General features: G+C 38.1%; 1 protein-coding gene across 5 annotated transcripts in view; it reads left to right on the forward strand.

Moving 5' to 3' along the window:
* The window catches only part of LOC135205702 (uncharacterized), a 1,031,110-nt gene that overhangs the window by 165,153 nt on the left and 840,225 nt on the right, over nucleotides 1–25,732 (forward strand). For 3 of the 5 annotated variants that reach the window (XM_064236782.1, XM_064236792.1, XM_064236806.1), the window contains exons 1-2: nucleotides 4,469–4,601; nucleotides 9,257–9,601. The exons of the other annotated variants lie outside the window; for them this stretch is intronic. In XM_064236782.1, the coding sequence (XP_064092852.1) occupies nucleotides 9,581–9,601 (21 nt within the window). In that variant the 5' untranslated portion in view covers nucleotides 4,469–4,601; nucleotides 9,257–9,580. Of the gene's footprint in view, nucleotides 1–4,468; nucleotides 4,602–9,256; nucleotides 9,602–25,732 lie in introns of those variants that run through there. 5 annotated transcript variants of the gene reach the window in all.

A 25,732-nucleotide genomic window follows, 5' to 3' on the forward strand; every position in this document is an offset into this window, starting at 1 on the left:
CCACATTCTCCCTGGGTTGGGACCGATTGCAACGCCGATTTCCATGAAAGTTTTCTGCATACCGCAGACTGGCTCTGTTTCTACATGCGTCTTGTCCACGGACTAAGATAAAGGGAATGAAAGTTGTATGTCGGCCTCACCATATTCTCATATTTTGTTACTAGCTGTTCTACTGTGCTCCAAGCCCTTAACGTTGCGATCTCCTTTAGAGATTCCCGTTGTGTGACCTCCGGTAAACTTCAAATGTAAATCATTGGAACACCAGCTAACGTAATGTTACCCTTTATTACAGTGATAGAGTTTATGAGCGATGTGTGTAGATTTCACTTTCTGAATTATTGTCGTATTGTCTGAGGTTTTCCATTTGAATTCACTCATCATCCCCTCATGTGTTACAACGATCCCTGCATTGCAGAGCCATTCATCAGTGTCCTGGTTGTGTGCCTTCAGTAGATCAACGGTGCCACCTTGTTGTCATTACCAGTGCCATATCCAGTCAAGCTTTCCTGAACCTAGTGTGTAGAGTGCGCTGCAGTTTTCCCTTGCACCTTCTTCTTTCCCACCATTATCCCAACACTAAGGGGTTGGTTGCCTGATGCGCCTTTCCTTACAACATCAGGCATGATTTATTATTTGGCAAAGGGGTTTTTACGACCGCATCCACTTGCTGTTATTGGCGGTGGGCCTTGTCTTTGACTAAAAAGTAAGACTGCAAGGTAGCAGTTTCCACAGTTATTGGCTGTAGGCATCGCTTTTGACTAAATAGTCCTCCTGCAAGGCAGCAGTTTCCTCAGTTATTGGCAGTGGGCATGGCCTTTTACTAAAAAGTAAGACTGCAAGGCAGCAGTTTCCACAGCTATTGGCGGTGGGCCTTGCCTTTGACTAAAATAAAAAGTCTACCTCATGTAGCAGTTTTTTTCCACAGTTTTGCGGTGGGCCTGGCCTTTTACTAAAAAGTAAGACTGCAAGGCAGCAGTTTCCACAGCTATTGGCGGTGGGCCTTGCATTTGACTAAAATAAAAAGTCTACCTGCAAGGTAGCAGTTTCCACAGTTATTGGCGGTGGGCCTAGCCTTTTACTAAAAAGTAAGACTGCAAGGTAGCAGTTTCCACTGTTATTGGCGTTGGGCCTAGCCTTTTACTAAAAAGTAAGACTGCAAGGTAACATTTTCCACAGTTATTGGCGGTGGGCCTAGTCTTTTACTGAAAAGTAAGACTGCAAGGTAGCAGTTTCCACAGTTATTGGCAGTCTGCCTCGCTTTTGACTACATTTCCACCTGCATGGCAGCAGTTTCCTCAGTTATTGGCAGTGGGCCTAGCCTTTTACTAAAAAAAAGTAAGACTGCAAAGCAGCAGCTGTCCTTTTAGTTGCCTTTGACGACACACAGAACCTACGGAGGCAGTATTCTTACATCCCTACCACAGGGTGGTACAATTTCCCTTATACCATTCTTTTGCAAGCATCATGATCCCCTTCAATTCTGATTTTAATTATTTTAGGTTAGTGTACATAGATAGTTAAAGTATCGTGGCACATTGTATTGTGTGTTACCTGTTACAGTAACTGAGAGTGCCACAGAGCTCTGTTCTTAGCTCCTGTATATTTCTCCTGATCCCCTTTAGTGAATTATATGTATTTTAGTGGAAATTCTAAGTTTATCTCATACCCTAGTAGTTGTTGGTAAGTTTATTTCACTACGGAACTCTCTTTCCTGTTCACAGTAAGTGGCGAACTTAGTCATATTGCGCTCTGTGCCTGCGTTCAATTTAAATCCATCCATTTCGACTATCCCAGCCATATACGAGTATATATATATATATATATATATATATATATATATATATATGTGTGTGTGTGTGTGTGTGTGTGTGTGTGTGTGTGTGTGTGTGTGTGTGCGCGCGCGTGTGTGTGTGAAATGTTATGGTACTTTAACATGGGCATGCAATGAGCGTTAATTCGAAAACAAAATTTCGGTATGTATAGGCATCATATTGTTCATGTTATGGTTTTAATAAAAGTTGAAAAAATAATCTATTTTCTTTAAACTGCCAATGGCCATGTGGCTTCCACAAATGACCAATTGACACTGATACATATCTATGAAACAACGCCATATTTGGTAAACAATGTGCTATTAAAGCAATATACCTTTATTCTCTAACTTCATTTTTATGGACATTTAAAAGAGTCCTATTTACTGAATTAATTAAATAATTCCAGCCAGAAAGTTCTCCAGCTCAAAATAACTACACGTATTTCCAGATGAATCACTTTCACTGTGGCCACGAAAAGCTTATCATATCGGAAATCTACTGTAATCTTTCAAAACAGTTTAAGATCAAAATGAAACTGGACAAGGCTCTCAGTCTGTCCTTGGCGTGCAACTACAGTATGCAGTACTCTTCACTGCATCTCGAACTTATTTTGAAAATAATATGACGGCAAAAGACGGAGGTCATTTTTGCAATACTGCCACATTTCCCAGAAGCATTGTCATTAAGTTTTAAGTTAAACTTCCGTGCGAATGTTATTTTACTTTAGTCAAATTTATTTTCTGGGTGGAATTGAAAGTTTGACTATTGAAGCCTTGTAGAATTAGTTCACTGACGATATGAAAATCAGGTTGGTGGCATATTTTCAAAAAAGGATTCTTCAGAATGATAAATAAACTTATCATGAGGCTACGAAAACGCCACAGTAACTGAACGTGTTTTAAAAATGTACTCTTACCTGATTCTGGATATCAATATTGAAAATAAACTTTGAAAAATGAATAAATCCATAGGTACATTTCCCAATGATGTCAAAATGTATTTTATGAGTAAAGAACGAGGAAACGACCAAAACCCAATTTGTAAATTGGTAATTGACTCATCAGCGCTACTTGGCAGTTACTAGTGGCCAGATGCGCTGAAGACGTCAAGTAAAATGGTGATTCATAGAATCAAGGTCCAAAGAAAACCTTGCATAAAATCAGAGCTCTGTTTTTTTAACGGGGCTGAAGGGACCCTTTTCGTTTGCATCAAGTACCCGGTAATGCGCTTCTCAGACAACTTGCAATATTATGAAAAACATTGTTTTGTGTTTGTTTTCTATAAGATACTGTCGATATTCATGTATCTGATGTTGACGAATGAACATTTTCTAAGTGCATGTAAAAATAATGAGCTAAAGAATATGCAGTTTTTCCTTATATCTCCTAGCTCTCGTTCAGGTTTGCATTCTTTTTAGCAATGGTTACTACTACTTGTGTTGGTGTGCAAGCGGTGAATATATCGAGGTGTGAACAGGTCTTACTCCCACTATTTAATATCAAATCGTTAATTCTGATCTCACACTGAACAAGCAGTTTCGTGAAAGAGGACAGTGCAATTATTTATTGGCATTTTTTAGCATTTACTTCTAAATAGGCTGACTCCAGTAACTAAATCGTAAAGTATTACGGGCATTCATCTTACTCCATGATGATGACTGAGTACCGGATGAATTAAAATTCGCCATACTGAGTTCCTGAGTCTGCAATGGGACATTATTACCTTTAGGTCAAAATGTTACCTCTAAAAACATGCTTCTTTTTTGGACTGACTATGTTGAAACATAGATTGTGCCTGAACCCTGGAGCTAATCGAAAAGATAACACCCTTCTTGCTTCACTCGGGGTTGCCGCCAATAGACTGCACCTGGAACACGTAGGTTTAAGCCTTTTGTCGACAGGTTTATAGTCTCATCAATATGTATGTATATATGTGTGTGTGTGTGTGTGTGTGTCATTTTGTGATTTTAAATATTTATAATGGTAGAATCATTTTAACTATTCGATATACAGCATTATGTCTGACCTGTTCTATATTAGCTAAGAAGCAAGTTCCTAGCCTACTTGTCCTATTTCAGTCGTGCAAGAGAAACAATATTTGTCTACCAAAGAAAAGAAACGAGGAGAGAGAGAGAGAGAGAGAGAGAGAGAGAGAGAGAGAGAGAGAGAGAGAGAGAGAGTTTTATGGGGAGAGGAAGAGAGATGATGGTAAGGCGTATGTATGCTCGCCCCTTGTGTAATTATTTTGAGAAACAGGAAGTGCTGTGTGGCAGCTGTTCTATGATCTCCTAGGTTTACAGGTGTTTGGCGCAAGTGCTCATGTTGTGTCCACTATCGTTTTCTTCACTCCGCACTTCATTTCGTGTTACCTTGAGAGAGAGACTGAAGTGTTTGAGGTACGCCTGGTATTTCATACATGAATGTCCGACCTTCGCGCAGCAACTTTCACCTTCCAAAACGAACGTTTCCAACGTGTTCATCTGGAAGCGGTATTCATTAGTTACTTGGAAACTGCTAAGACTTAGATTACAAATATTTCCTGGTGGGCGCAAATCATTTCAGGTACTACTTGTACGCCCTCAGCCTGCTCAAGCGCACTACTGACATACAAACATGAAAACCCCCCAAAACTCGCGTAGCATCACAGACAGGACTCTTCGCTCTGTGTCTCACGAGGCCAGCCAGCGAAGGCTGTAGAGAAGCCGTAGTCCGGGAGGGACTGCGACCAGCAGGTTCTCTCAGTCTCAGGCTCAGGGAGTCAGTCTGCCGCTATCCACAAGGCAGGAAGGTAGTTGTTCCTCGAGAGTTTGACGAGCTCTGTGGAGTCGTTCCGTTCTCTAGCGTCTCGTGCGCGCTTCTTTCTCCCATTAGAAAAACGTATTCTCGAAACGGGCAGGCATTCATTTTTTGTGTAACCGTCTCTCGGTCGCGATGAAGCTGTTAATGACTTATGACATTTATGAATTGCCTTGCCATAGTGTTCTTACGCTGTGTTGTGTTTGTGATTTGGCTGGAGTCTCATCAGCTGAGACAGACGCCACCTGTCTTTCTCATTGAAATCGCCAGATGAATAAGTGCTTGAAAGAGGAAGATCAGATCACCTTTAGTCGCGATAGAATTTGCTGGCGGCTGTGTTTACGTGATGTGTGATATATAGTGCTTCTTACTCATTGCCGTTGAGAAAGTTTTAAAAAATGACGACGTTTTTGCTCTTTCATTTCATTTTTAACAGCAAAGTGGACAATACAAGCGATCCCACATGCGGAGTGACAGATTCTTTTAGCAGTGAAAAATGTGCTGCATCAAACTGTTCCCATTCTCATTATTAAGAAAGTTCCACAGGCACAAAGATTTTGTTCAGGACGCTTTGTTCAAAATCTTAACTTTTATTTGGTCAGCTATAACTTTAAAAACGTTGTATAGCCAGTTAATTCTCTCTCTCTCTCTCTCTCTCTCTCTCTCTCTCTCTCTCTCTCTCTCTCTCTTACCAGACACACTCACAGAAGGGAAGTAGAACAAAGGAACAGGAAATGGGTTAGGATGAAACAGCGTGGGATATTTAGCCACCGATTAAACTTGGAGACTAGTAATCAAATCAGTCTTTTATAATCACCACTTAATTAGGAAGAGCCTCATTTACATTGCTATAATATATGTAAGTTGGGCACTTTGACTCAAGCACAGGTTAATGCAACCTTTTTATTATTAAGAAAATGTTCTGATTACACACACAAACACACATATAATACGTGTTTGAGTTAAGGGTTTCGTTGACGTAGGCTGTTAAAAAAATGTGAACACTGAAAATTGTATTATTACTTTATTTAGAAATATCAAATATGGATTACAGATGCATTAGTAAAAGAAGGTTTTAATGTGGGACGGTCAAATGATACAGAGCAAAAGGGAATGAATCGCAAAATGATTGTGGGGAAAGTGTTCTTGCTCATCTGTGAAATTCTTATCCATATGAAATCATTTATTCCAAACGTTGAAAGGTCTGACATGATACCTGCCGTTACTTTTCTTGTGATGGTTTCGTGCTTGTAGTTGTGTGAGTGCTATGCACATCGGCTTCTTAGCCATACTTCTTCTGCCTTGACGATTGTGGATGTAGGGAGGAGGTTATAGCTTACACACCTGATTCTCAATCATCCACTAGGATTGCCGGGGCAGAGAACTCCACTCAGAACGTAACCGGCAAATCCACTGGTATTTTAGTGGTTGTCTGTGTCGTTAAGTTCTATTTCGTGGGGAAAGGAAATTAACTAAAGGATGCCCGCGAATAACAAGGGGTTGAGAGCGAATGCTTAACAGTGAACACTTTTCAAAACAAGGTGTATTTACCCGAGTTGCAGAATGGTAATTCCTCGCAACCTTCCTGTACAAAGGAGAAGACTGATTCCTAAAATGTTAACTTCGCCCTATTTGTTATGGCCGATGACTGAGCGTTGACATATTTGTATTTGTGCGTATTCCGGAAGCTGACATCTACAGCACCTACCCACTTCCACAGCGACTATAGATGTTGGCAGCTGTTTCCAAGCAGTGAGCTTTGTAAAGCCATCGGATGTTAAACTCAGCCCTCCAAAAGTTACCTTTTAAAATGATCTTCTCCGTCAAAGAAAATATTTCTCTGTAAAAACAAATCATTCCCCTAATCGAGAGGATGTATAAAGATCTGCAACCCCATTTTTTAAACGCAATAACTTGTAAAACAATTCTTAATTGGTTTGTTATGAGTATCCTGAATACCGGTAGGTTAAAGAACTTGGTTAGAATGAATTATTTTCTTACTTGCAAAGCGAACGATGTAGTTTAGTTTGTTGTTGTACATTCTGGAGAATCGCCAGAGTTGGACAGTAAAGTCTAACTTGTGGAGCAAAGATTACGATTCCTTGTGTAGGTCCCAAGTATCACCTCCCAAGCATTTGGCACAGGTTTGCCTATTGCATGGGATATCGGTTGGGTTGTAGGTCCCCTTTGTCTTCTAGGTATCCAACCGTCTTCACGAATCATTTTGAAACGAATACTTTTAGTGCAGTATTGGCCATTGATTTTTTGGACAATATTGGAAACTTGAAGTCTCTCCTCTCTCTCTCTCTCTCTCTCTCTCTCTTATATAGATATATACATATATATTATGTATATAAGTATATATGATATATATAGAATATATATATATATATATTATATTATGTATATAAGTAGATATATATATATATATATATATATATATATTATGTATATAAGTCTATATATATATATATATATATATATATATATATATATATATATATATATATATACAGGGTGGCCAAAAGTAGCCTCACAGTTACTTCATGAACTGTTTCTCATTCAAAGTACTCTTCAATAGAAAATTAATACTGTGCCATTAATACATGCTACTTATTTTTATCCTTTTCATGTCACTCATTCTTAAATATTCCACTTATTCATGTCTGAAAAATTTTATGCGTTTAATGAATTATTTTTTATTCTGTTTTAACTGTGAGGCTACTCTTGGCCCACCCTGTATATGAAATTTTTGCAAAACCTGAAGTGTAGTTTTTTCTTTGATTTAATGCAGGAAAATGCAAGACAAGGAGACAAGGCTGCCAATAGAAGCATTGCCTGCAACATTCGGAGAAAGCATCCTCGCATAAAAGAGAATATTTCCTGTCACCTTGTAATGGCGAATTACTTGCACGACCAATCCGTGTTCATCTAAGGTAATAATGCCGAGTATAATGATAGTGCAAAACAAGGTTCACCATTTTACCAGGCATTATTCCTCAGGAAAGATGATAAATGTCATAACTTGACGACTTTGTCATTATTGTTTTTGGATGTTGACGGAACACGTCCTGTGAAATTTAGCATTCGGACATTTGTTTCTCTGGGTACAGATGAGTGTCATGAGAAAGGCAATACTTATTGCACATTTCGCCTTTATTCCTCCAAAATGTAGATGGTTGTCATGTATCGTTAAAAAAAGTTCACATTTGCCATCACTCCTTCGCAGTGCTTTCCAGGCTAATGAATGCTTTGGACGTTTTTCTTCCAACATATTGAGAGTTGATAGAAATTATCAGATGCGAGTTTACGTTTGCAAATGTCTCACATCAATTGCTGCCGACTGTTCCGGGAGCATCGAGTGAGTTACGTTTTGACATCGAGATACGAACACAGGTCCCGATGGCAATAGATCAGGCGGGACTTGACAGCACGTAGTCCTCAGAGTTAATGGCAGGGTGAAGGTGGTTCCAAGGCTTCATCATTAATTTTGCTAAATGTTGATGATTGTAATAATAGCTATGAATGTATTTTCAAGATGTTGACGACTTAATTGATGGTTTCAAATAAATATCCCCCTGGAAGATTTTAGTGGAGCATCTGGTTGTCGTTGGAATATCTCGTTTTGAGGTCAGTTCTCAGAAGTACTAAACTAATCATGTCAGATGAGATAGCTTTCTGAGATTCTCTTTCCACACTACTAGGTGCCTTTGATGCTATAAAATTAGACTTCACATTTTTCTATCATTATTTCTTTTTATTAGATACTTATAATATTGTCAAAGATCCCTTAAGGATGTTCGGTCGGTCACCTGTTGACAAATTCATTGTGAAGTCTTGATCGTCCTGAATCTTGTCCCTGGTCAGCTCTTCTTTAAAAAGCTAAACGATTAGATGAAGGAGTCTTATATCCTCAACATTTTCTACATTTTACCCTGAAGTGTCGATGGTCTCGGTAATGCCAAACGAGAGATCTTTTCCGTTTATTTATGTAATATATTTTGCCCGCCATGTTGCTGGGTACAACAACAGTATTGTTACGCAGGGGATAATGACTGTTAATGACGATATCGAATAATCTTTACCTTTTTTACATCGTGATCTTCGGATTATAGAATGAGAAACCTATCTTATCTGACTTGTTTATAATGAACAGAAATTATCCGATGATTGCTTACATTTTGGTAAGATTGATCTGAAATATTTGAAGCTATGATGATGAAACATGTCTTACTTTACGGGAATAAAGTACAATTCTTGTGTTGCACACACGTTTTGTCAGAAATACCGATAGATTTGTTAGCGCCAGATTCCGGGCTCCACTTCTTGTTTCAATGACACGATCGAAGATTCTTTTCCTGTCCGTCCTCTTCAGTTATTAGAAATGAGTCTTAAATGTAATTGATGAACGTAACATTCGTGTTCAGCAAAGGGGTAGTTAGTTAGTACTGAGGCCCGGTGGTCATCATTTAAGACAAAATGGTTCTAAATGTTAGTGCTAGGAAACGCAAGTACTGAATAAGCATTACCTAATTTTCAATTTTAATTTTCGCTACATTTCTTTCTGTTGCGTGATATTCTGTCGAAAACAGTTGCCGAAACTTGAAGAGTTATTTCATTTCGAACACATCGACTTCTCTTTTGCAGGAATAAGATCAATGAACGAGTAAACATGAAGGTCCATCGAATTCCCTAAAGTTTTAGATCTTTATGGAACTCTGATGGAAAGGTGAAATTTGAGTTCTGACATGGATAAAGAAAAAAGAACAGGAATTTCATGAGAATTTGTGAATGACTTTTCTTGTGGGAATGTCTCTGTCTCTACCTTCGGTCAGAGTCAACGGATACTACTGAGTCGAGAGAAGGAAGTGTGAGGTCTCAGGAGAAGCTTCGAGGGACTTTCTTCTTCGTCTGTCTTCTTCTTCCAGAGATTGATTCTTCGCCGTCGTCGGTTCCTTCTTCCAGAGGAAGATGTTACACTGCACGACTCTGGTGAGTGTTGCATTTATTGTTTGTTTGATCGGGTATCTCCGTCTTAGATACCGTGGAAGAATTTTTATGTGAATTGTAGTAGAGAAATTCATTTGATAGAACCGTACTGGACGAACGTCGCAAGAAATCTTGCAAGAATCATAATAAGGCAAATCATTTACTACATATCAGTGGCAAAGCTAAACATATTCCACTCCAGGTATCCTGGATGTGGCATGCATGTATGTGATCACTCCTGTTATCGTTTTACACTTTTTTTTTTTAAGAGACAGCCTTTTCATGAACACCAAGTAGCGAGATTTGCCATAATCATGTCATACCAAAAATAAAATTCGTATGTTGTTATGAAACAGAATCAACAGCGTAGACTGAAAGCTATGTCATTGACAGAATAGGCCAAGGATGTGTGAGAAGGAATTTCACTTCATTGCCTGATGTATAACTGGTCTCCTTACTAAGTTAAGGACGTTCATTCAGATTGCAACGTGGGAGTTTTGTGGGAACTACAATTACCATCGGTTTCTCACCCGTCGAGCGTTACGACGCGTGCCAGAGGCATGCACAGCATAGTTAAGGAAATCTAGATGTTTATTTATATCTTTGTCAGGCCAGATGTGGCCGTCAGCTGAGGACTAATCCTCCCTCCAACGCTCCTCCTTTTGACTTCGGTGATTGGCTTCTCCTTCCTTTTGGTATTTTCTTTAGAGTTGACCATTGAATGTACCAAAAGGTCACTCATGACTGTTACTGATCTTTCCAATGTTCCTTTAGCGTAAGCCAAAAGTAAGTCTTTTAAGAAGGACCGTTAAATCGGTTGTTACCATAGCCAAGTCTGTAAATTAGGAAGACGCAGTAGGTGGATAAGTAAACAATGAGATGAATGGCATACGCTGCTTGATTGGGACTTGGTTCTCATTCTTTTCTCAACACATTCACCACCTTATACTGACGTCCCTTTCTATTAACCTTTAATGCTTCCTCCCGTCTTCATACTGTCTCTCTTATTCTTATCACGCGTTCCTTTTGACAACATCTGTACTTTGATGAATTTCAACATAGCCTTCTAATGTCTTCCTCTCCCTACATGCTAATCTCTCACTCAGCCGAGACACACCCTTCTCTTCCCTTCGTCATTTTAGTTGCTTCATCCTGACTGACCTGGCAGACGAACTCGCCAAGAAGCGTCGCTGTGTCACAGCTTCTTCTATTGTTTCTTCTCATTTCCTCAGTTGAAGAAGAGACATTCCGAAGGGATGAGTGGCGCCCCCACCACATATCCCCGCCAATTCCGCTCTTTACAGATGGAGTCTCCTCACGTTATGTTTCTGTTTCCTGGTCTGTACCTCCTTGGTACCTGGGAGACGTTTCATGATGTTGAAATTAGAGCTGCACTTTTCGAACTCCAATCTGATAAAGGTGTTCCGCAGAGAAACTAATAAATTCAAGAGTAAACAAAGCATCCATAAATTAAGTTATAATAATAAAGAGTCACACAAATACATGCATACATATGTATATGTATATATATATCCTATATATATATATATATATAGATATATATATATATATATGTGTGTGTGTGTGCTTATAACCAATACTAGCATGATTTTATGTATCAAACACCACAGGTAATAAACGAAACACGGTTCCAGATCCAGACCAGCGTTGACTTTTTTGGTAATTATTCCATCTTCAGCGGACTGATACAGAATGGTAGAAATTCTCAATATATAAGGTAGCGGGACGTTACATGCGAACATACCAACGGTTAGAAAAGAAGCGATATCATCAGACAGGTGTTTGTAGGTGGGGCCCTTACCCTCATTAGTGACAGGTCAAATCTTACTAATCCTGTGGGGACCCCTATATCCCCTTTCCCGTCGTCCAAGTACCTTTCTTGAAATTAAGCTCCTTGCTTATTTGTTTTGAGGTTAATGGATTAATTGATACATTCCTGGGTTAATATTCATTTTCATATTCTTCCTGAAACTTTCTTTTTACAAAACTAGATGTTTCTTTTCTTGCGCATTATTACAATGACAATAACTATTTTATGCATACAAAGGTCTTTACGCTTTACGCTTCACGCTTCAGATGAGGAACAGCTGTCCTGGATTCACTCGGGTACTGGAAGGATTAGCCAAGGGAGGGCCAAGGACATTAACCAAAATTGCTGTTATTGTTTTTTCTCTCTTAAATCTCCTTCGAACATCTTGTACAGTATGGTATACAAATCTGGACTGAAATCAATATTATTTTCACTTGTTAGTTGTACTTTAGTCGATTTTGAGAGGTTTCTGCAGGAAATATTATTACGTCTTTTGACTATAATGATATGAGCCTATTGAATTCTATATAAGTATTCTCTTAGCTGTACAACACGAACAGCAATCTTTTCGCCACTACTGAATTTTTATGATGATTTATTCTGATATATAATTTCTGCCTCGTGTCCCAAACCAGATTAACCGCAGTCCATAACCTGAATTTTTGTAAACTGTATTGCTATAGTCTGCTGAGGACGGTTTCATGAGTTTTATTATTATTATTATTATTATTATTATTATTATTATTATTATTATTATTATTATTATTATTATTATTCTGTTTGCAAAAAAACACTTCGTAAAGAAAAGAGGCTCTGTAGCAATACGATATTCGGGAAAATAGAGAAAGCTAGTCAAAGTAAAGAACGCATGTTAATTTATTGGTTGATTTTCGACTTACAGTTAATGTAGACTGAAAAGATTCATACCTCATAAGTTTGTCTGAAACATGTTTCCTTTGCCTCCTTAGATGTTGCTATTGGAAATGAGTATTTTAGTTAAAAATATTCGCGTATTTAAGTGTTAAATCCTCAGATATTTAGTTTGCGTCAATTTCATTCTGGGGCTTCGTATGATATAGAAATCCCTGTTTTTTCTGAATGGCGCTCTCACGGTCATTAGGGGTTGTCAGTCCTGAATTCCTGAATAATGAATCAGAGAACAGGGAAAATAAGTAGAGAATTGTATTGACCAGTTCATTTTTTAGACACCTGCTACAGTGAAGCAACTAAGATGTTCTAAAGTTAGTGACGCTAAGGAAGTATTACCTGACAACAACATACTATTTTTGTCGTATTTCATCGGCTTTGGGTCTCTGAAATCAGTTTTGAAAATATACAACGCAAACAGACGAGCCAGAAATTAGATATATATATATATATATATATATATATATATATATATATATATATATATACATATATATACATATATATATATACATATTATATATATATATATATATATATATATATATATATATATATATAAATGTAATAGCAGCAATACCTTCTTAACTTCTCAAATTCTTTGCTCTGTTTTGGATACGCTTGTCACTACAAAGCCTCGAGTTCCAACTTCTGCAAAGAATTTGCGAACCTAAGAGAGCATTGTGGCTATCGCATTCACATATGTATCTGGTAAAATATGTAAATACAATTCTCTACTTATTTCCCTGTTCTCTGATTTCTCTAAGAATAATAAAAAAGACGTTAGCAATGTCGGATATCCGGATCAAAACGGCACCCAGTTAAAAAACCGTCCCCTATCAAATCTACAAATATGCTCCGACTTTGGTTTCATTTGGTCCAGGAGTTTTGCCGTCTATAGTGAACATACATATATACTTACATACATAGCCCCACCGTTAGTTTCATCTTTCTATTTATCTATCTATCTATCTATCTAGATATATATAGATAGATAGATAGAAAGATGAAACTAATGGTGGGGCTATGTATGTAAGTATATATGTATGTTCACTATAGACGGCGAAACTCCTGGACCAAATGAAACCAAAGTCGGAGCATATTTGTAGATTTGATAGGGGACGGTTTTTAACCGGGTGCCGTTTTGATCCGGATATCCGACATTGCTAACGTCTTTTTGATTATTCTTAGAGAAAAAGGAAAGCATTATTCTATTAGAACTTTTCACGAGAATTCCAAATATGCTCTTACTCTTCTTCTGTGATGAAAAATACCCATCCATACATCCAACTATGCTAACTTCTTTAATATTAGCTGTAGAGAAAAAAGAAAACATCATTCTGTTGGTATTTTTCACCAGAATACCAAATATGCTCCTACTTCTGTTCTACGATGAAAAATAGTGTTGATATTATGGTTCAAACAATGCCGGCCTACGGTGCCCGCCACCTCCACTGGCTAGTTTATTCAATATAAAGGCAAAATCCACGACGGAAAGTGAAACAATGGAGTACCGCTGTGAGGTCTTTCGGCTTCTCGTTCTTTACTAACCTTCTCCCTAGTAAAGGACGAGAGGTCGAAAGGCCCGGCAGCAGTACTCCCTTGTTTCATTTTCCTTCGGGGATTTTGTCTTTATTTATATATTCATCACGTTCCATATTTTCGTGATGCAGTTATATACACACGCTTACGCGCACAGACACATATATATACATATATGTGTTTATACTCGTATACGTATATATATATTATATATATATATATATATATCTTATATTATATATATATATGTGTGTGTGTGTGTGTGTGTGTGTGTATGTATGTATATAATATGTGGTGTATGTATACATGTATGTATGAATGTATATATTCACGCACGAAATTATGTGTGTAAAGAAAGAACTGTGGAAAGGACAGAGAATTTCGAAGTTCTTTGCAGTTAAATACTTTTCCCTGGACTAATAGTTCTGATTATCATTCCTGAACAATTGACTATACTGATGGTAGTGGAGCTTCACTGTCTCATATGTGTAAGCGTACGTGCTGGAAGTCTCTATCAAAACGTGTGCGTAGGTACGCGCGCGCAAGCGCTCAGCGAGGTTCAGTATGTAAGCGAAAGTCAGAAAAAATTGTGAAGCTCTCCTCCTACATCCCGATCTACATCCCTCTTGTAAATCTTTCAGTAAATTGTTTTCAATGATGTGGTCATTCAACCTGTCATTGCCAATAAGCGCTCGAATATTTCTCTTCTTCGTCTTGTACAGACAAGCTGCAACTACCATTCGTTTTTGTCGACTCCGCTTGCACCTTCTGCTTTGTGAATGCATGCATGTGATAGTTACGTTAGCCATCTTAACATGCAATGATAAGCAGGATTTTTTAAATTGACTTCGATTGCCGTAATCTATTAATTCGACTATTTTACCACTAGCGTTATCAATATAATGAAATAATCGTTTTCATATCGTCATCATTCGCTACCATCTCTGTCACGATGGCGCCAAGAGAGCAGCCTGGGTAGGACATTTCCGAGGCTCTCTTTCACTCTCATATTTTCAACTAAGGTGAAATAATAGACTTTGCAGGATACTGTTTGCAAAACAGAAAAAAATATGATTCTCCTGCATTCGACATTTTTAACCCTACCACATTTGATTTTAGACCTGCTAACTTTCGCAGTAGTTGCTGGTTCAAATAAAAATAGAAATACAAGAAATGTGCAGTTGACTACAACTATGGCATATATTCTATACGATAAAAAGAAAGTTTTCTTATTTATGTTCACCGTAAATGGCGAGTGTGCTGAATAATACTTGGCCAGAGCTTTACCTTCAAACCGCAGATTGGATAGAATATAGCAACTGTATAAAGAGCCTGCTAGGAATTGAAAGCTATATGGTAGATGTCCTGGCCGAACCACAAGAACTCAAGATGTATTGCGCAGGTCTGAATTAGATTTGATGAAGCCAAGAGTTTTCAAGATCCTGCTCGCCTCTCATCCTCGTCGTCCTTTAGCTTTTTGGTGAACATATCGCAGAATCTCGAAAGGTCCCATTTTTATCATTTTCAATTCAGATTTTTGTAAGATACACAGGCACATGAGAGTAAATTTTGTTTCTAGACTGTAGATTAATATTTGTGTAAACTATTTCGATTTTGTAAAAAATCGGAATTTGTAACAGAACCGGATAGTTTTTTTGAAATGAAAGTTCCAAAATGCCTGCTTGTGTTCCTGCACACTGTGTTCGCTGCAGACAGAGGAACAAAGCGTTGGATCCTGTCAAAGTAAAGACCACTAACAGGGCAGGATACATGCAAAAGGATGAAAGAGAAGAATGGAGAAGGCAGGACTAACGATAACTGGTGATTGGGGGAAAATGTGAAGGTGCTGCAAGAAAGGTGTAGTGGTGAAGACTGTACTGTGTATTATAGATAAGAGACAGTGGCGCCAAAGATGCTCAGAACTGGAATATGTCAGTGACTTGAGGGCTTTACAGTATCTGGATGTTTAAGAAGAGCAGAAAGAAGTGAGGTTGAGGAGGATCAGGCCCTTCACCGATTTTTAGGGAACAGAACAGTTCCGCTACCTTTGATGACAATAAATTGTGAAGCCCCCAGAGGTAAACATGAAAACAATGATAGCAACCTTCGAATAAAATGTAGAGATTTTGCTGGAATGCTTTTAAATAAAAATAACCAATTAGTAAACAGGCAATAGAACTAGAACGAAAAATGAAGATTCTATAGAGGTGAGTCTATAAAAAGATGATATTCATAGCTAGAACTCTTGCAAAGATGCAAATGAGCAGGTTGCTGAGGGATGTAGCATTAGCTGAGTTGGTTTGTGCATCTGATGAAAAAGGAAGAGAACCCGTCAGTAAGAGAGGAATTAGATATGGAGTGGGCAGAATGAAAGCCAATAGAAAGGTCCTTTAAATCATGAGATCTGGCACTGATTAAGATTCGACAAGAAAATGCACAAGATAGCAGAGTATAAAGAAAAAGAAACAACAGCCGTGATGATAAGTGGAATTCTAGTGACCTAGGTCAGGAGATTTCTTATATCCCATTATTATTAATATTATTAAAGAAAATATGAACATGATGTCATGATAATTGCTATACCAATTGCAAAATCTAATTCAGTTTTATATGCCGGCGAGCTCGGCCTCTTCCATGTGCGCAATAGGACTGCATGAAGTGTATAAATGAAATGCTGTATAATGTAAGCGGTGTTTTATTGTATGCTGGCTAAGTTGCAGTAGTAACTTTAGTCATATACAAAGCAAAAGATTTTTGATGGATAATAAAAATAACGTTAATTACGAGAATGACAATAATTATGATAATAATAATAGATATAATAATTTTAGAAACATAAAGAGTAAATTCGTGTTCAGCAACGGTTCGTGTTTTTACCATGCTGACACTTGAAGTACAAACTACGAAGGTCTTCCTGACAGACCAATAATTTTGTTCATATCCAACCGAAAAATTACAGTATTTTTTCTTTGACTTCTTATGTTGGTTAAACGTTGTGAATGTTATGCAAGATCTGCCTTATGAGTATTAAAGACGCAAAATTCAAAGCGTTTTTACTACGCAAGCACCTGAAGTTTGGCAATGAAACGTTCCAAAGTGCCTGGAATAAGAGAGAGCGAATATAATTCAATGGTTTTTGTGATAATTGCACAATCTGAATACATTATTTAGAATTATGAAATTTAATACTTTTAGTTTTCTGTAAAAGAAAGCTATTGAGATGGCTTTGTTTGTCAGTCCGCATTTTTCCTGTCCACCCTCAGATCTTAAAAACTACTGAGCTAGAGGGATGCAAATTGGTATGTTGATCATCCACCCTCCAATCATCAAACATACCAAATCGCAGTCATCTAGCCTCAGAAATTTTTATTTTATTTAAGTTTACAATTAGCCATAATCGTACGTCTGGCAACGATATAGGACAAGCCACCAACGGGCCGCAGCTCATACAGCATTATTCCAAAACCACTGAAAGATAGATCTATTTTCGGTGGCCTTGATTATACGCTGTACAGAAAGCTCGATTGCGCCGAAGAAACTTCGGTGCAGTTTTTACATGTTTATTTCTTTGTTAATGTACCTAGTATATATTTGATGGTAGATTGGAAAGCGATCGGAGATTATTCCCTTTTGCATTAATGAACACTTCACCTCTTGAAGCTCGTAATCATGAGGCTATGCTGCCAAAATGTTGGACGTTCTTATCAAAAGAGTAAAAGTTCCCAGGAAATAATATGATTTCTCACTAATGACTCAAACAGTATGAATGAGTTTTCAGATGGAGATAAAGCTCTCCCAGTGGCCCCATTATTTTCAACGTGGCATCTGTTATATCATTAATTGGGCGTTGGACAACTGCTATTTTCAGTTTAAATTTTAGTAAGTAGAATGTGTGTTCTTTTCTTTGAATGGAAAGTGACGTTCATTGTAGTTTTTTTGGTTTAAGTACTCATTTTATCATTTCATACACAATTTCTGCTTTGTTATGTTGGAGATGAAATAGAGCTACTTTGTTTACTCTGATGAACAAGAAGAAGCATTCCAAGCTGTCAGAACTGTTTGACTCATTTGACTCGTCGGGTGCTACGAACAGAAAGTAACGTGAGTGAAGTGAACAAATGATACCTGGTTGGCACATTGGTACGAGTGTCACTCACCTTTCTAATAGTAAATGGCGCTTCTTGAAATAGCCGTCGTTGGCGCAGATAAGAGAGCAGCCGGAGGGAAAGACCTCTTTTAAAGAAACCTCGAGAGTATTCACAATTAAATGTGTCCCATGAAAGTTTCAAAAACATAGTCCAGTTATAGCGGAGAACTGAAATTTCGGCAAAATCACTGCTGAGAGCTTAGTCATGGAAGCAACAGTACCGCCTCGTAGAGAGATTGACCCACTCATTCTGCAAAACTCTTTCTGCTCGATTGCTCTTCGGATGATTCTATTAAAGGCACCTCATGCCCAGCCCCTCATAATTGTGTGGTTTTCCGCATCCCTCATGCGTACTTCCTTTTCCCTTCTCAGTGCCTCGTCTAAGCACCACCTTAAGATGACTATGATGCGCATCGTACCATGCCAATTGCTTCCTTCTACTACAACCGCCCCCCCTCCACCCACAACCCCCGATGCTCTCCTCTCACAATTTGAGAGGGAGAGTGCTGTCAGAGATTTATTTAGAACACTGCATCTCTCTCTCTCTCTCTCTCTCTCTGTCGAAGGGAAACAAGATAGGTCGAGCCCCAGCCGCCAAAAAAGGTTAGCTCATCAGAAATTCCCATCTTTAATGTTACATGATTCACACGCTGTTATTTTAGGCGCTTACCTTATCTTCGTCGAGTATTGGGCAAATAGAGATGACGGAATAACGAGTAAGTCATTACATAATGAGCAAAACAAAAGCGGAAGCTGAAAATTAAATTGTTTTTTCCTTTTATAATACTTCATTTATTACAGACAACAATATGAATTTGACGGGGTGATGGCGCACTCCTATTAAAGACTTAAACTAAAAGAGGAATCATCTGTCATTTGATATTGTGAAAATGAAATGAGAGGCGTTGACTATTTAGACAGAGTATCATTGCCCATTATAATATGCTGGCTTAAAATGCACTACACAGTGAAATCACAATAAGAATTCGGTAAAGGTGTGACTCATTCCGAACAGTGATGTCGTTTTGGGTAAGTTATTGGATATCTGCGCTTCATAATGATGCCATAACCAATCTAATTCAAGGACGAATTGTAGCTCAGTATGCTGTACACATCTCTTCTAAGGGCATGAGATTAACCATACGGTAGGAAGTACATCTTTCCTTGCACCCATTCCGGCTTTCCATCTTCGCACATGCATCGCTGTGTTCCTTCGCTTTTGGGCTTGTTGTGTCCTCATTCTTTTTCTACTTCTGATGGGGAGATATATATGTATATACATACACACACACACACACACACACACACACATATATAATATATATATATAATATATATATATATATATATATATATATAGATGCATTAAGCTACAATTGTCCTTTAATATTCAGTTCGCTCTACCTCGGAATTAATATGTATCAACTTATACCTCACTTGTTGGCCGAGTCGATAACTCACTGAAGCCTTGATTTCTCCTCTGTCAGCTGGGTGTTGGTTCGAACCCATGAGAGGACGAAATTATTATCAACTAAAATCTTCCCCTTCGGTTAACATATGAAAATATATTCATTCCGAGGTAGAGCGAATTGAATATTATTGGACATTTGTAGCTTAATCCATGTATATGAATCACGGTCATGTGATAAAATCTCATATATATATATATATATATATATATATATATATATATATATATATATATATATATATATATATATATATATAGATGAAACTGTGTAGTTTTGTTGGTTACTGAAAAGATCACCGGAAAAGAAAAACGAAAGTAGTGCGACCTTTTTGCTACATCTCTCTCTCTCTCTCTCTGGTGATTTCAATGTTTTTCTTACAATCGAGATATTCTTGGTTCGAAAACCAAGTAAGCTGTCCCTGTGTGACCGAATCAGTGAAATATGTAATTAGTTGTCAGTCACCTGTAGTGGGTTTCGGCCTGGTCGGAAAAGAGGGCGAGAGAAAAAGCGGACAGACGAGGCTAATCATTGGTCTGTCAAAACGAACGTCTCGGTGCATTTTCCTTCGCGAAATTATCCTGACCATTCAGGGGGGTTTCCCATGTGGGCTCTTGCCACGAGGACACTTCCAGGCGCGTCTTCATCCGAAGTCGCAAACTTGACAGTAGTAGAAACGGCAAATACAGTCCGAAGTTGGAAAAGTTTGTTCTGTTTGTACGCGAATGTAACTTGTATTGAAGTCTAGCCCCAGAAATAGACATTGGCTTGGCATCTTTAATTAAATCGAGATGGTTTGCTGATGAAGCTTTCGTTTCGCACTCAGCAAAATTGCCCAAACGACGTAGTAAAATTACAGTATTACGTTACTTACTGCAAAACTTAAGTTTCATCTGAAATTTATCAGCGTTTGATGTTTAAACTCTTAAGTTTTTTTTCAATATATTTTTTGTGGTATTGTTGAAATATTTCTAGCGGTATACATTGCAAAAATATAATGGAAAATCATAAGCGAATTACATAATACGTTCTTTCCTAGGAGCCACTTTTTTATTACCGGATTCGACTCATTGATGCGGCTTAGAGAGAGAGAGAGGGGGAAATTAGTGAATTAGCAGCGTTTCTTCTTATGTTGCAAAAGAGGTTTGGTACTTAATTAATGACGAAATGGAACCTTTCCGGATGAACTTAATTGCCAATGACCTGCCATTAGTGGGGATTCTCCAGATCTAGATCTACTATTTCAGTCGTAGTCGTTTCCGTTTGGAGATTGATGGGTGTGTTAAGCTTTCAACAAACAGGGAAAGTGGTAATTTGACAGTCTGACCCAAATTACTGTAACTGTTGTGTAATCACATGTGGTTGTTTGCGTTATTTTCGTGCAAGTCAAGCTATGAAGATCTTTAAGGCATTTGCTCTGGAGATGGTCATGATATTCACCATTGTCATGTACTTTCTTTTCTATGGGGTGAATTACTTTTCATTGCATATATTCACTTCAGGTCATTCGGTCTTACGTCGTCCAATTTGTAGTAAGGTTGCCATGTACAGGTACTTTATTTCGATCTTCAAAAATATCTGGCGGACATTGAAGAGCAAAAAGTGGAATTAAAAGCGAATACTCTTAGCCCAATCTAAGGCTGTTTGGTCATTGCCTTCCTTTTATTCCTGATATGTGGCGGCTACATTACATCCTAGACGCTGTCCAAGAGTCATATCAAGCAGTGACACTTATGAGATGTCTGATTCACGAATGAGTCAGTCCAAAGGGGCACTTTCAGCAATACTCTTCACGTGATGATCGACTCTCTATATCTTGAATCAACTCTCATCTTCAAGAAAAGTATAAACCTTCTTTTTTTAAATTTCCACGGAGCGATTTTACTTCTTGTACAGAAAACATAACGTCTGTTTTTTATGTATATCTTTATAAACCTGATATTGTGAAGTTGCTGGTATAGCTTGGAGTTCTTACTACAAGACTTCTTTTGAATGTTATACAATCAGAATAAAATTTTTAAGATTTCGTCTTCCAAGGTACATTAAACACACACACACACACACACACACACACACACACACACACACATATATATATATATATATATATATATATATATATATATATATAATATATTTATGCGTGTACGTATATACATATAAACACGCCATTTCTAGAAACATAATACCCCCGAAGGGCACTGCAACTCTGATTTTGGGCTAGGTATATGGAATGAAACTGACAGCCGATGTCTGACCTTTTTTTGTTAGTCACCCTTGTAAATACTGACCACACGAAACACTGCTTAACGTTGCAGATCGTGTGTGTGTGTGTGTAACTACCTGATCTACAATAACCCTACTAGAGAGAGAGAGAGAGACTGTTCTAATAAAACAAATTTATATATTTTTTCCCAGTTGTTCTTTATGCTTTACTGCACTTTATTGTTTACTCGCCTCCAAATCTCTCTCTCTCTAGTAAGGTTATTTTAGATCATTTAGTTATAAGCTGACTGAATTTATCTGGTTACCTTCAAAATCTATGAACAGGAGACACAATTATGATAAAGGGTCGCACTATTTAAGTTGGCTTTTGACTTTTCGGTGACCGCTTTCATTTTATTGATTATTCATGCGCCCAAGTCACTATGTCCAGCAAACTGATGTTAAATTCTTGAACAAGAACACACTCCAAGAAAAGGTTTTGTGGGAGGTCTCTGGCAGGAGGAGAGGCGAGGGAGGCTCTGAGGTGGGCACCCAGGCAATGTTGTGTTTGGCGCTGAGAGGCGAAAGTCTTCCTCTTAACGAGGAGGAAGGCGTGCAGCAAGATCCCCGTAGGCTACTGGTTCTCACAACACCTCGCTTCGAGATGCCAGATATACTATTATTTGTGCCTCGCAGTGACCTGGACTAAATTTCACAATAATAGTCAAGAAAGGTTCTTTTGTAGGTATTTTGGAACATTCGTTTAAATTATATCCAACAATATATCAAGAAAAGCCAGATTTGTGAATAATAAAGAACATAACTCATTAGCCTTTGTCTGATGGAAATAAAACGATCTCCAGCAGGTGATTTTCTCCCACTCCTAACCTCTTGTTTGCTTTCTTAGTGACCGACCGATCTGGCGCTTAAAAGCTCGTTTACTGATGTCGCAGGAGTTTACTCAGTAGCTCGTAAAATGCGATCTTCAATCGTGGTTGAATAGATGCGCTGTGAATGTGGTACCTATAGCACAATGTGTTCTGGCCGGTTAGTAAAGAATCTCAGATGGACGATAGAACACTATCGAGCACACTTAAAAAGTCAACGCAAGAAATAGACACCCTGTGTGATATATATATATATATATATATATATATATATATATATATATATATATATATATATATATATATATATATATATATATATATATGCAAAGGGAGAGCCCTCTGTGGCGTTTGGCGGGGGCTTTGCCACGATCAGACATTTTCACTGGACGGAGTCTTTCCGTCAGAGCTGGTACAGCACTGAGGTAGTAAGATAAACGACAACAACAGATGACAGCGTTGAGCGCGACTGCCAAACTTGAGTAAAAGTTCAATTAAAATAGAATTTGTGAATTTTTGCTTTACACATTTTAGATAAAAGACTTGCAATTGCTCATGTGCCGTTGCTTGCTCCCGCTACCTAGAACATCCGAATTTAGGATGCAGTCAGGAAACGCTCCCGATAAAATTAGCTGCAGGAAATGTGCTGGTGTAGTACTGACTTCATCCCTGTAGATTGATATCGCTGATCTTATATTCTTTCAGATAATAGTTCAGTGTATTATTATGATTCAGTTTTAAAAAGAAGAGATCTTACGATTTACACCTACTAGATCTGGGTATCGTTGGTACGTCCTTTATTTTTGCGTAGACTGCAAGTTATCGGAACAAGGACTTCTTTCTCTTTTGATGACACTTTGCTGTCGCACTGACTGACGGTATGTGGGTAAGATGTTCCCACAGAACCTGATTCTCTCTCTCTCTCTCTCTCTCTCTCTCTCTCTCTCTCTCTGATTGCTGAAAACTTTTGCGGACGACTTTGTTGATGAAAGAGGAGAAACGATCACCCTATAAGGTTGCCGAGGTAACCCAGCCGATGCTTGTCGAGGGTGACCATGAACTCATTTCTCGCCGCTGAAGGAGCCTGGCCACACCGGCAACAAAAAACGGCGCCGAGATTTAAATACCTTTATGTGAAAGTTAGGAACCCGTTCGATCTCATTTGTCGTTTTTTTCTGCTCTCTCTCTCTCTCTCTCTCTCTCTCTCTCTCTCTCTCTCTCTCTCTCTCTCGCTGGCTTCCATTCCTTGCAAGTGGTATGATGGCTTTTTTTTTTTTTTTTTTTTTTTTTTTACTCTTCTTGCTAGAGCTAACTTTCCCTCGCCGGTGGCAATATGCGCACAGGTAGGAAATCATAATTCCAGATGAGACAGATGTCGGTGAATATTAATGTGAGGACAGAGAAACGGTCGATGTCATGAATGCTTCATTCGTAACAGGCTTATAAATGACGGGAAAGAGTTGCGGAAGAGCCCGTCAATAGAATGTATATTGAAAATGAGCTGACTGGTGGTGGGGAGAGAGAGAGAGAGAGAGAGAAATTCCTAGTAGACTTTGCATTTGTAGGTTACATCTCTTTCCTTGATGGAACCGGTTTCTTTTCTGTCAACTCCGTCAGCAAAGTAATAAAACCTAGATTAATGAGCTACACATCACTAACATGCATTTGCCCTTGATTCTCTGATATTCAAGCACAACCTCCTTTAGTTTTTTTTTTTTCTTTTTCTTTTCAAAACGGACACCGGGAGATGTTTGCACTGGTCGTGTCAAGTGCTCTTTAGTCAAGCAATATAAGGATTGGGAAATAACAACACATTGCCGATGGTATTTCCTTTATAACTCCAAACCTTATTACCTAACTCCTCACCGAAGAACAGCAAATTCTCTCTCTCTCTCTCTCTCTCTCTCTCTCTCTCTCTCTCTCTCTCTCTCTCTCTCTCTCTCTATCTCTCTCTCCTCTCATCTCTCTCTCCTCTCTCTCTCTCTCTCTTTCGAATGGTGACTGGTTTCATTGTTTAAAACTATATAGTAACTCTCCTTGCTTTGTATTATTGCAGGTTAAAAAAAAATAATATTTGAATGCTAATCCATCATTTTAGAAACTTTAAAAGTTATAACCGTTTTTATCATTACTATTGTTTTTCAATCTATTCATTGAAAAGCCTACGGTGGGAGGAGAATGGCACTTGATTGTTGATGGTCGCGAACCTGCAGAGGAGAAGAAGAAGGTCAAACAACATTCCTCTGTTGACATCTGGTCAGTGTCTCTGAGCCTATAGGAGATTTTCGTTACAGTAAGATTCATTACTGTTATTGGTGCAATATTACCTTGAAAAGGATTGAAGACCATTATTTACCATTTTCTCCTTATGGATGTAGTGTCAAGGAAAATGCTTGAAGATATGGCGAGGCTTCAAACAGACTGAAAATGAAATAAAGAAAAAACGTTAAATGAGAATCGATCGTCGTTATTCTTTGAACAGACAATTCCACGCGATTTTTGGATTGGTAAGAATCATTCTGAGTGTTCCAGTATATTTTTTTATAGCTATTCTTGTATTAGTTCTTGATTGCGAAAGAATAAAAGATCTTGGATATGTCATCTCGGTATACAGTACTGACTGTGTCCAGGTTATTTTTCTGTTGGTCTTGTTACTGACTCTTATTTTAGGGTTAGAACAGATTATGAGGTCTCGGAATAGGACCAAGAGTCTATATTTAAACAGAAAAGATTGTCTTCATTTTAGTAAATAATTTTCATTCCTTGTGGAATTTAAGTTATAACTGTTATTTGCAATAACATTCTAGCTACTTTTCTCGCTGCTGAATAACCACTTAGATTCATTGCATGGCATCACCAACGGCTTCAATGTCATGTTCATTTATCAACAGCAAAGACTTGAAATTTCGTCCGTTTGACTTAGCAGCATTTTGCGAGAATTCTCTAAGGCTAAGGTTATGTTCTCCCTGTTTGGGAATTCCTTTGAACACCTCGTCTTATTCCTTAGAGTTTAACTATTTGTTGTAAATTTAAAATTTATATGTTATGACGATATATTTTACCTTAACGTAATAAGGTGAAGAGAGAGAAAGAAGCCTTGCCCTACTCTACCCTTTGAAGGGATCC

This window comes from Macrobrachium nipponense, chromosome 11 (assembly GCF_015104395.2).
Source record: "Macrobrachium nipponense isolate FS-2020 chromosome 11, ASM1510439v2, whole genome shotgun sequence".
In the NCBI taxonomy this organism is placed as follows: Eukaryota; Metazoa; Arthropoda; class Malacostraca; order Decapoda; family Palaemonidae; genus Macrobrachium; species Macrobrachium nipponense.